Source organism: Danio rerio, chromosome 5 (assembly GCF_052040795.2).
Source record: "Danio rerio strain M-AB ecotype USA chromosome 5, GRCz13ab, whole genome shotgun sequence".
Taxonomy (NCBI): Eukaryota; Metazoa; Chordata; class Actinopteri; order Cypriniformes; family Danionidae; genus Danio; species Danio rerio.
The window spans coordinates 41,416,983-41,428,525 of record NC_141025.1 but is presented as its reverse complement, the minus strand read 5'-3'; the positions used below and the strand labels follow the sequence as shown (position 1 = coordinate 41,428,525).

Here is an 11,543-nt window from a genome sequence, read left to right as displayed (position 1 = left end):
TTTGAACTTGCATTTTTTGTTGGAACTATGTATTGTGGTGCTTGACAAAGATTTTCCAAAGTTGTTCTGAGCCCATGTGGTGATATTGCTTATAGATGAATGATGATTCTTGATGCTGTACCACCTGAGGGATCAGAGATCATTGTTATTTAGCTTAGGCTTATACCATTGTCCTTTACGTACACTGAAATTCCTCCAGATTACTCAAATCTTTTAATTATGTTATGCACTGTTGAAGGTGAAATATCTCGCTTTCTGTGAGAACCATGCTTTTAAAAATTTCAATAATTTTCTCACGTATTTGTTGAAATACTGGTGATCCTCTGCCCATCTTTGCTCCTAAAGGACTGGACCTTTCTTGGATGCTGCTTTTGTACCAAATCATAATCACCTGTTGACATCACTTGTTTCAAATCACATCGTTAATTAACCAGTTTACCTGATTACTAGCCCTAATAGCTCCTGTCCCAACCTATTTGGAATGTGCTGCAGGTCTGATTGACAGGAAGGGATGTATATTTACAAATAAAATGAAGTTAACCTGACAAATCACGAAATATTTGGTGTTCAAACAATCTGCAATGAAATTCAAACTAAATTTAGAAATGACTTTTTTTTTAGTTTGCGTTTTTCATACTGTCCCAACCTTTTCTGATTTGGAGATGTATATACATACAAGATAGAAAAAAAGAAAGTAAGAATATATATATATATATTTTTTTTTTTTCTTTTTTCTTTTTTCTTATATATAATATTCTATAATATTCTATATATAATATTATCTTATATATAATATAAGAAAGAATATATATATATATATATATATATATATATATATATATATATATATATATATATATATATATATATATATATATATATATATATATATATATATATATATATATATATATATTCTTTCTTTCTTTCCCTATGAGCTAAATAGGGACACGTCTATGTTTTTTTAATTCTTGCGATGAGTTGTCATCATGTCCCGCCTAAGTGAGCCAACGAGCCAATAATCAACAGGGCAGGCTGCAGTTTGCGCATGCCGAAAAAGCAATAGGGAAGTTCATTCAGTGCATCTTGGCCATCTGGGCTTATTCTTGTATGTCATATGCAGGATATGTTTTAAGACGGTGCACTCTTTTACAACACTGATGTTCTGTTTTCGGTACGTTTAATTATATTTTGTATGTAGCTAAATCCACGATAAAATAATATAATCTTATGTAACACAATTCAATGTCGACTGTATCTCTGCTAGCTGTTTTGTTTACACTTAATCTTTATCGAAGACTTTACGATTCTTTCCTGACGTTTTGAGAACGTTTTGATTGTAAAGTCATGCTGTAAACGTTTACAGAGCTAATTTGTTAGACATTGCAGTACATAGGTGTTGTGTTGGTTTGATATGTAGCTATTACTAACGTTACTTTAAAAATGCGATTCAGATTACCATATGAATTCAGATTCAGATAACTTATGAATGTGCGTATTTTAACATGCCTGGATAGACTGAAGTAGGCAAATATTCCAAGTGGTGCTCGCTGCAGAGCCATTTGAGGAGAGCTGAGCTCCAGCACCCTCTCCAATATTCAGACACAGGTTGTGTCATTCTTCTAGGGGGCGCATGTCGACAATAAAAACACATAACCTCTGTACAGTCATATTTCTGGAAATGTTTCCAAATCTGTGTCTGTCTTGTTATAGTAGTATGCTATTTTTGTATCTTTATTTTGGGTAAATAAAATATATTTTGGGTAAATAAAGCTTTGGCAATATTGTATTTCTTACAGTTGTGTCAATAAAGGGATAAATGTATGTTGTATATTAAAATCCCTGTCCTCTTGCTACTTCAGGTGTCAGCGCTAATCACCACCAGCTGCAATAAAAACATGTAAGTATTTTAAGTTACTGCTACACTCAAAAATCATAAATAGTTTTAAAAGTAAAATAAAAACAAAAGTATTTATACATTATAAAGATGTTATTCAGATCAAAATATACAGTAAAGACATTTTTAATAAACATTTTTATATTCTGTTGTATATATTTAAAATAAATGCTGTACATTTGAACTCATATTTGAACTGTTCAGTCATAAAAAATAGTTAAACAAAATTTAGGAGCACTGTTTTCAAGACTGATAATATTAAATGTTTTTAAATCAGCATATGCGAGTGCTTTCTAGATGCTAAAAATTAAGCTTTGCCAATAAAGAATAAGTTGCAAAAAATTTTAAACATTCATTCATTTATTTTCTTTCATCTTAGTCCCTGATATATCTGAGGTTGCCACAGCAGAATGAATCATCAATGTTTTATGCAGTGGATGCCCTTTCAGCCACAACATTTTTAAACAGTCATTTCAAACTGTAATAATATTTGATATCATTATGTGTTTACTCTATTTTTGATCAAATACATTTTATTGAGCAAAGGAGATCAAAACTGTTGAGAACAAATTTCATACACAAAAGATGACATACATTTATTTTGAAAACTGATTGATTGTTTACATGCTTTTTACTGTCACACTTGACAGAAATCAATATAAAAATGATTGACATAATTTAAAATTCTGTAAATTATTGAAAAATGTTTTTCATGGACATCTTATTATTAAAAACTAATGTGTTATTATTTTTATTTTTTACATTTTTGTACCAAAACACAAAACTCACTTATGTGTGACTGTGTTAAGCAGAGGTCAATAAAATGTTGTCCTTTGGTTTGGAGTGACAGACCACTTTTTGAAAAAGTCAACTGGAAAAATATTATTCTTAATTTTATATAAAATAAATGGCACTATGTGAAGATAAGTGTCTAATAATGAAGATAAATCTCCCACACTTTTTGAATATTAGGATTTGTTTTTCTTAAATATTGTAATTATGGTACAATTTTATAAACTTTGGAAAAAAGTAAAGTTAGTGACCCCTTATATTTTCTCAAACATCAGACATTTATTCAGAAACACTTCGATTTAAAAGAGTTTTTATTTATAATAATAATAATAATAATAATTATTATTATTATTATTATCATTATTATTATTATTATTATTATTTATTAATATTATTTATTTTTTATACTTTTACTGCCTATTTATCAACTACCCACAACTGTAAAATGACACCAGTATTTAATATAAAGTATCGCTTTATATTAAATAAGTAATTCATTATATTTTTCTTCTGTTTTAGGATTTCGCTGAAGTGCTGTGTGTCTATTCCAGCAGTGGCTGGAGCATTATTAGTGGGCCTCCCTTACAGTATCTCTTTAGTTGCCCAGTGGCTCTATGGCTGGCCCAATAAACCAGGATATCAAAAATATATAGAGGCTCTCAAACCAAGGTGACGAAGCGTTATTTTGTGATGTTAATGTACTTTTATTGTGTTTTTTTTTTTTCAATGATAATTATGGTTTGCACTCCCCGCAGGCGCATATACTGTCTGGCAAGAGCTGTGCTGGAGATGCTGAAGTATCTGCAGTATGGCAAACTGTACTTTCAGTGGAAACTGTGGTACAGTAATGACAAAAATAACAAGCATTATGTGAAAGTTAGTTCTATTTAATTATTCCTTTTCAGGTTAAGACAGACAGAATGTGGTTTATTTAGCCACAGGGCGCAATGTGTGCTATAGAGTACAGCTTTAAACAAACAAAGCTACTGCTATGATCAAATTCAGGAATGTAAAAAATCTTTTTGAGTTTTGTGATGCAAGACATAAAAGTCTTTTTATGTTTGGAAAATAAATTAAGATTTTTTAATCAATTCTGAGATTAAGTCTATATATTTGAAACTGTAAAATAATAATACTAATAAAATAATAAATTCAAATGAATCAGGCACTTTAACTCAAGTCTTTAGAAAGGACACGATCACTTTATATGATTAACAGTTTTAAACTAAAACTGGGTTTAAACTAAACCAGCTTTAGACCATAGTTCAATTGTGACATTTATTTTTTTTATATAAATATGCTGTATTAAATATCACTAGTGTTTATTTTGAGACAAACAACAGGACTGAAAAATTTTAAGATCAGTGAATGAGTGATTTGCATTTTAATCTGGGACAAGGCATAAGCCTTGTTTATAAATCTGGACTTTAAATCTTTGTTCACACAAAACTTCTACTTTTCCTATAGTTTATTTAGCCTTGGTGTTTATGACTTTCTTTATTGAGTCGATTGCATCCAATCAGAGTTATATAAAAACTGATCTTGGGCTTTTTCAGCTGTACAATGGCAGCGGTTGGTTGACTTTTAGTAGCAGTCTGAAAGAACTCCAAAAAGTCCATTCAACCATAATAAAAAGTGTTTTAATAAAGTGGTTTAATAAAGGACTCCTCTGAGAATATATACATTTTAATGAAAAATATGCGCATTTGAAATTGTATAAACCATTTTTTGTGTAATTTCTGGGGAGCTGCAAAAGTCGCCATCTTAAGTCCCTTTCTAAGGATGAGGAAATCATGGATAATTTTAATTTCGAGGTGAACTAACCCTTTAATATATAGGCTTTTCTAAATGCAAAAACATTGATCAGTGAACATTAACATAACCATACTTGCTTCATGCAAGAGATCAAACCTTATTGAATGTTGCTGAAACTCAAACATGCTGTGTGAGATGCAAGAATGAACCTCATTGGTTTTCAGCCATCAAGCAGGTATATTTGAGCTTCTATTACTACATATATGTTGCAAACATTGTGTGTTGATCAATGTTTATATGTGAATAAAATCTAAAATCAGCTAAATCAGTTCTTTATATTAATTGATATTATTATTATTTTACATATTTACAAATGTTTGACGCATCAGTAAAAACAGTTTCAGGTGAGCAAGCTTTTAGTGGAGATTTGATTCAAAATCTAAAGATGAAATAATGTGTTCCAAAAGGTGAACAACCTTTTTATTAGTTTTTAATAACATGAATGTCAGGAGGATTGAAGTTGTGTAGAAATGCCTACAGGGTTTTCATTTTGGGCTGAGTCTGCTATACTACTTGATTATGCATCTGTCTTTTTTCTAGGGCATCACGTTTGGTCGGCGAGGGAACAAGCTAGATTTATATTATTCACCAAGACTGGAGCTTTCTGATGAGTCTCCTGTACCAGTGGTAGTATTTGTCTATGGAGGAGCCTGGGGATCAGGAGATCGCTCCATTTACTGTTTGTTAGCTTTACAAATGGCAAAAGAGCTTAATGCATCTGTTATTTGTCCAGATTATTCCATATATCCCAAGGTAAGCATACTAAGCCACCTATTTGTGTTTAATATTGACCTAATATTTGTGTTTATTTTAAAGTCTGTTGTGTTTTTAGGGAAATGTTTTAAACATGGTTCAAGACATTAGTGACAGTCTGCTGTGGGTGAGACAAAAGGGACATGCATTCAGTCTTGATCAAGTAAGTTTCGAGAACTCTAAAAATGTAATATTTAATCCCAAATGCCACTTTCTGAGTGCACTTTACCTATGGTAAATATTTATGTAAGATTTAGCAATTTAATATTTAACTACTACTACTGTACATTTTCATTTAGAAGTTTTGTTCAAATGTTTGAAGATTTCTGAAAATATTTTTCAGTTCACTCTCAGAAAAAAAGGTACGAGAGCTGTCACTGGGGAGGTACACATTTGTACTTAAAGGGTCCATAATGGTACTTCAAAAGTTTATATTAGTATCTAAAATTTTTTAAAAGGAACACTTTTGTATTTTTTAGGTACTAATATGTACTGTTGAGGTATTAATATCGACCTTTTAGGTACACATTTTTACCTTTTAAAAAGGTACCACCCCAGTGATAGCTTGCGTACCTTTATTTCTGAGAGTGTAAGGATGCATTCATTTGATCAAATTAATGACAGTAAGCAACTTTTAAAAATATGCTGTTCTGCTGAACTTGTCAAAAAAATCACAAAAGTGATCTTTGTTTCCACACAAATATTATTCACTTTTCGACATTATTAGTTTTAAAAATAAATATTTTTTTTAACCAAACAAGCATATTGGAATGATTTCTGAAGTATTAACTGACACTGAAGACTAGCACTGCTCGATTTTGGGAAAAATCATAATCACGAATATTCAAAATGATTATCAGTTGAAGTCAAAATGAATCACCCTCCTGTGAGTTTATATATATATATATATATATATATATATATATATATATATATATATATATATATATATTTTTTTTTTTTTTTTTTTTTTTTTCCCAAATGATGTTAAACTGATTCAGGAATTTTTCACAGTATTTTCAATAATATTTTTTTCTTCTGGAGAAAGTATTTGTATTTATTTCGGCTGGAATAAAAGCAGTTTTTAATATTTTGAAACCTATTTTAAGGTCAATATTATTTGCACCTTAAGCAATATATATTTTTGATTGTCTGCAGAAGAAACTACTGTTATACAACAACTTGCCTAATTACACTAGTTAAGCCTTTAAATGTCACTTTAAGCTAAATACTAGTATCTTGAAAAATATCTTGTAAAATAAAATGTACTGTCATCATAGCCAACATGAAATAAATCAGTTATTAGAAATGAGTTAATAAATCTGTTATGTTTAAAAATGGGTTGAAAATAAATATTTTCATTAAGCAGAAATTGGGAAAGGGTCATTAATAATTCAGGAGAGCTAAGAATTCTGACTTTAACTGTATATGGTCAGTTTTTTTTCTCCTTGTAAATAAGGAGAGGAAAATAAATAATATAATAAAAATATGAAACAAACTGTGCTTTAAGCATCTTCACTGTAAGAAAAAAAACTTCAGCTACAAAAGTCCTTCAGTCAAGAGCAGTGAGGGATTTTCTCCTTTTGTTGTTTGATTAATAATAAAAATAGGCAGCAGCAGGAATATTGTGCACTGTCACTTTAAGAATAGTGCGGCTCTGATATGATTTCTCTTTCGCATGTCTTTTGATTCTCAACTTGTTTGTTTATTACACAAAGGAGGGTTTATAGAAATATTCACTAAACACCGCGCTCTTACACAAATGTGCATGTATTTGAGCATTAAAGCGCTCGCATTAAAATGACATCAGATGTGTGTGCTCTGCTCGTCTCCGAGGCTAAGCGCGCACACACCGAAGCATTCGGTCTCATTCACTCTTTTAAAATATGAATGATTCAAACGAAGGCTACATCAATAAATGATGCGCATCCCATGCTGCAAACGTTACATAACAGCACATGCTTTCAGTCATTTTCACGTGGAACTGAGCGTTGCAGAGCAACAAATGTTTACAACTGGAAAGGGGCGGTATATAATGGTATATAATGCAATAAACATTTATCTCGAGTAATGGTTTTCCGTAATCATTAGAAGCCAAAATCTAAATCGGATTTTCGATTTATTGCACAACCCTACTGAAGACTAGAAAAATAAAATCTGAAATTCAGTTTGCATAAAAAATAAATATTTAAATATATTTAAAAATAAAATTGAAATCTTATAATTCCAAACCTTATATTTATTTTGCAATATTATAGTTTTTATTTATATTCTGAGGGTAAGAGAGTTCTTTAAAACATAAAATACTTTTCAACCCCAAACTTTTAAATGATTGTGGAAAACTGTAAAAAAAAATGCTGGGTTCCACACATTTAATTTGTGTTAATCTTATTCGTTTTTACAAAATTAAGTGGATTGAACATAGAATAATTAAGTTGTCCCAAATAAACAACAATTGTTGTTTCAGTTCATTTTAAATAAGTAGTTTAAACAAATAGCAAATGTCAATTTTTGAGTGTGTGCGTCCATCGTTAATCAGTTTCTCCAAGGCTAAATTGATGCAGACCTACACCTTTTCATTTTATTTACGCAGGACAACATAATATTAATCGGTCATTCAGCAGGGGCTCATCTGTGTGCCCTCACCTCACTGTTTCTGGCCAGCAATGTAGAAGAGCTCTTCATTGAGACCAACAAACAGAAAGATTTGGTCACTGCCATTAAAGGAATCATCGGTAAATCAGTGCACCACATACTGTATTTAAAACTGTTTACTAGAACTTCTGTCAAGCTGCTTCGACATCTACATTGTAAAAGCACTATAGAAATAAAACATGAGTATAATGTATTTAGATTTTACTTTTTGTATTAAGAATCAGCATGTAGCTGGCATAACAAAGGCTTTGCTTCTTATTATGTTTTTGCTTTTGTAATAGGTCTGAGTGGAGTTTACAGCATAATGGATCATTATAACCATGAGAAAGTGCGGGCTGTTGAATACGTGTCAACTATGCATAAAGCCATGGATGGTGTGGAGAACTTTGATTATTACTCACCAACCTCATTACTCAAGAAAATGAAGGAGGATCAGTTGAAACGGTATAACATTGTTATTATTACTTATTTAACACAATAGTTACACAAACTAAGTTCACACAATGGTTCAAATCCTGTAGAAACAATACATTAATTTGTATTGTATGTATTGCTATAGAAAATCATTTAAATAAGTTCTTATTTTTTGTACAATTTACAACAAAATTAGTTCTCCTGTGAAATTTGAATTCTTTGAGATGTGATGTTTAACAGACCAAGGACATTTTCAGTGTGTGTGTGTGTGTAAGTACTCGCCTCAAAGCAAGAAGGTCGCTGGTACTGTACGAGCCCCACCTGGTTTAGTTGGCATTTTGGTGGAGTTTGCTTGATCTGTCCGTGTTTCCTCCAGGTGCTCAGGTTTCCCCCACTAGTCCAAAGACATGTGCTATAGGTGAATTGGGAAAGCTAAATTGTCAGTAGTGTATGTTCTGGTCCTCCAGGTTGGGGGTTGAGTGTTGGACTAATGGCATAAAAATTAGATGTTAGGTAACACTAACATGGTGAGGCTTAAAATCTACTTAGAAATAAACTGCCCTGGAAGTATGTATGTATGTAATTAGTGGTACCAATATATATACAGTTAAAGTCAGAATTATTAGCCCCCGTTTATTTTTATCCCCAATTTCTGTTTAACGGAGAGCAGATTTTTTTTTCAACACATTTCTAAACATAATAGTTTTCATAACTCATTTCTAATAACTGATTTATTTGATCTTTGCCATGATGACCGTAAATAATATTTGACTAGAGACACTTTCAAGACACTTCCATACAGCTTACAGTGACATTTAAAGGCTTGACTAGGTTAGTTAGGTTAACTAGGCAGGTTAGGGTAATTAGGCAAGTTATTAACAATAGTTTGTTCTGTAAACTATTGAAAAAATATAGCTTAAAATAGGCTTATAATTTTGACATTTAAATGGTGTTTAAAAAATGAAAAACTGCTTTTATTTTAGCCGAAATAAAACAAATAAGACTTTCTCCAGAAGTAAAAATATTATCCGACACACTGTGAAAATTTCCTTGCTCTGTTAAACATCATTTGGGAAATATTTAAAAAGGAAAAAAATTTAAAGGGTGGCTAATAATTCTGACTTCAACCATATAGAATTTTATTATTTATTTTAGTATTACTGGAACAAAAATTATAAGCATTTTTAGAGTAAGTATTATTTTACTTTTATATTTTAAGTATTATTAGATCCCTTGAGAATTTTTTCTGACTGGATACAGAACAAACCAGTGTTGTCCAGTGACTGGCCTAATTAACCTAACTTTCCTAGTTAACCTAATTAAGTTAAGCCCTTATATTGTATAAGCTGATTATATACTATAGTGTAAAAATAGTATCTTGTTTAATAAGTAGTAATAAAATATTATGTACTTTCTTCATGGTAACTAACAAAAGGTCATGACAAAATGAACTAGTTATCAATACTAGTTGTTATTGAGATTATTATGTTTTAAATGTTTTTTTTTTATCTTCTCTCTGAATAGCAATTGAGAAATATTTGGAAAAGTATTCAAATTTCACATGAGGGCTAATTATTTAGCCTCATCTGTATCTTTGTTTTAATTTTTTAGATTATGAATGTATTAATGTAATGCAAGAAAAGATCACTAGTATGTGTATATATGTATGATTGTGTGTATGTATGTAGATATATGCATATATATATATATATATATATATATATATATATATATATATATATATATATATATATATATATATATATATATATATATATCTTTTAGTGAGCTACTTCAATGGTCACAGCAGTGCAATGTATCATTGTAGAGTGAACAGTAAACTTTATTATTGCTCTGATTTTCACTCAGGGTTCCTCCAATGGCTTTGTTCCATGGTACCAATGACATCATAGTTCCTGTGGAATCATCCGTGAGGTTCTCTGAGCTCCTCACTTCCCTTTCTATCCGGATGTCTCTGTATCTCATTCCTAAAATGAACCATACTGACATGGTCACTGATCTTATGGCTCCAGACAGGCACTTTTACCACACTGTTTATGGCTGTATTAAACATGAGTACAGTAAATTTCAGACTCATACTGACTGATTGATATTTTCATTAAAGTAATGAAATTAATATAATTTTTCAATGCCATACAGTCACAGTATTTTAGATATAGCATGTCATTTTTCATTTCACTGTAAGTTGACACATTGTGAACTTACACAAGTGCATTTTCTTTTCTACTGAAGAACCGTTTTCAATAACTCCCTATACAAAATGGTAACGTAAAATCATGTTGGATCTGTGCTTGTTAATTTATTGTGGGTAAACATACATATAATTTACCTGTGTAAATAATACAAATAAAATATAAATAATATATTCTAATGTTTTATCATAAGGTTTGTGTTTTACTGTTGTCCTCACTTATGTCATCCACATTTTCCTTGTCATTGTCATTATTTTCAAAGAAATGTTTATTTAAATCATACATACAGCTATAAAAATATAAGACATTTTATTTTATTCTTTAAACTACTGAGGATGTTTCTTCCTAATTTCATGTATGTGTTTTTTTTTAAATAACAAAAAGGTGCCAATGTTTTTAGACATGTTATATTCATTTTTAGACCATACAATTGGTTGAAAATGAGACAATAAAATTGGGTGGAATAAACCAGATTTTCACTTACAACAAATAAAAACATTTTTATTCTGCCCACCTTGATTTTATGAAGAAAAAAAATTAATTACATTATTTGTAATTTGGAGGAAATGTCAGCTGTATAAATTTTTTATTTGTTTTGATTTCATTATTGGTTATTAATATTAAATATATTTAGATTCAACTGTAAGGAAACTCCTTAAACCGGGTCAATATACTTAAATCTTTTATCAGTATATGAAAATAATTTAGCCAAAACAGATGTCAAATGAATTATAGCATAGTTATATTGTCTGTTATTACAGATAAAATGATTAAATATAAACAGATTACAATTCAACACATTTTCCACATTGATTACACCTGTAACATGCACACACGCTAATTCTGCATCATACATTTTCATTTAAATTTCTTTATCTATATATTACTTACTACAAGAAAATAAAAACAAGACTTGGTATACAAAAACAGCGCAGTGCTTCTACTTTTTTGGTCCATGAAAAAACATTCAAACAAACTTTTAACTGTTGAATTGATCACACTTT

At 30.2% G+C, this 11,543-nt stretch overlaps 1 protein-coding gene across 1 annotated transcript; it reads left to right on the top strand.

The window, feature by feature from the left end:
- Nucleotides 1-1,030: 1,030 nt before the first annotated feature.
- Nucleotides 1,031-10,718, top strand: si:dkey-193c22.1. The gene is given in 9 exon segments (NM_001100034.2): nt 1,031-1,174; nt 1,863-1,900; nt 3,209-3,358; nt 3,445-3,565; nt 5,045-5,257; nt 5,337-5,420; nt 7,851-7,992; nt 8,194-8,356; nt 10,196-10,718. Coding segments are annotated over 8 exon segments (1,113 nt in total). The 5' UTR covers nt 1,031-1,174; nt 1,863-1,898; the 3' UTR covers nt 10,434-10,718.
- The last annotated feature ends 825 nt before the right edge of the window (nt 10,719-11,543 follow it).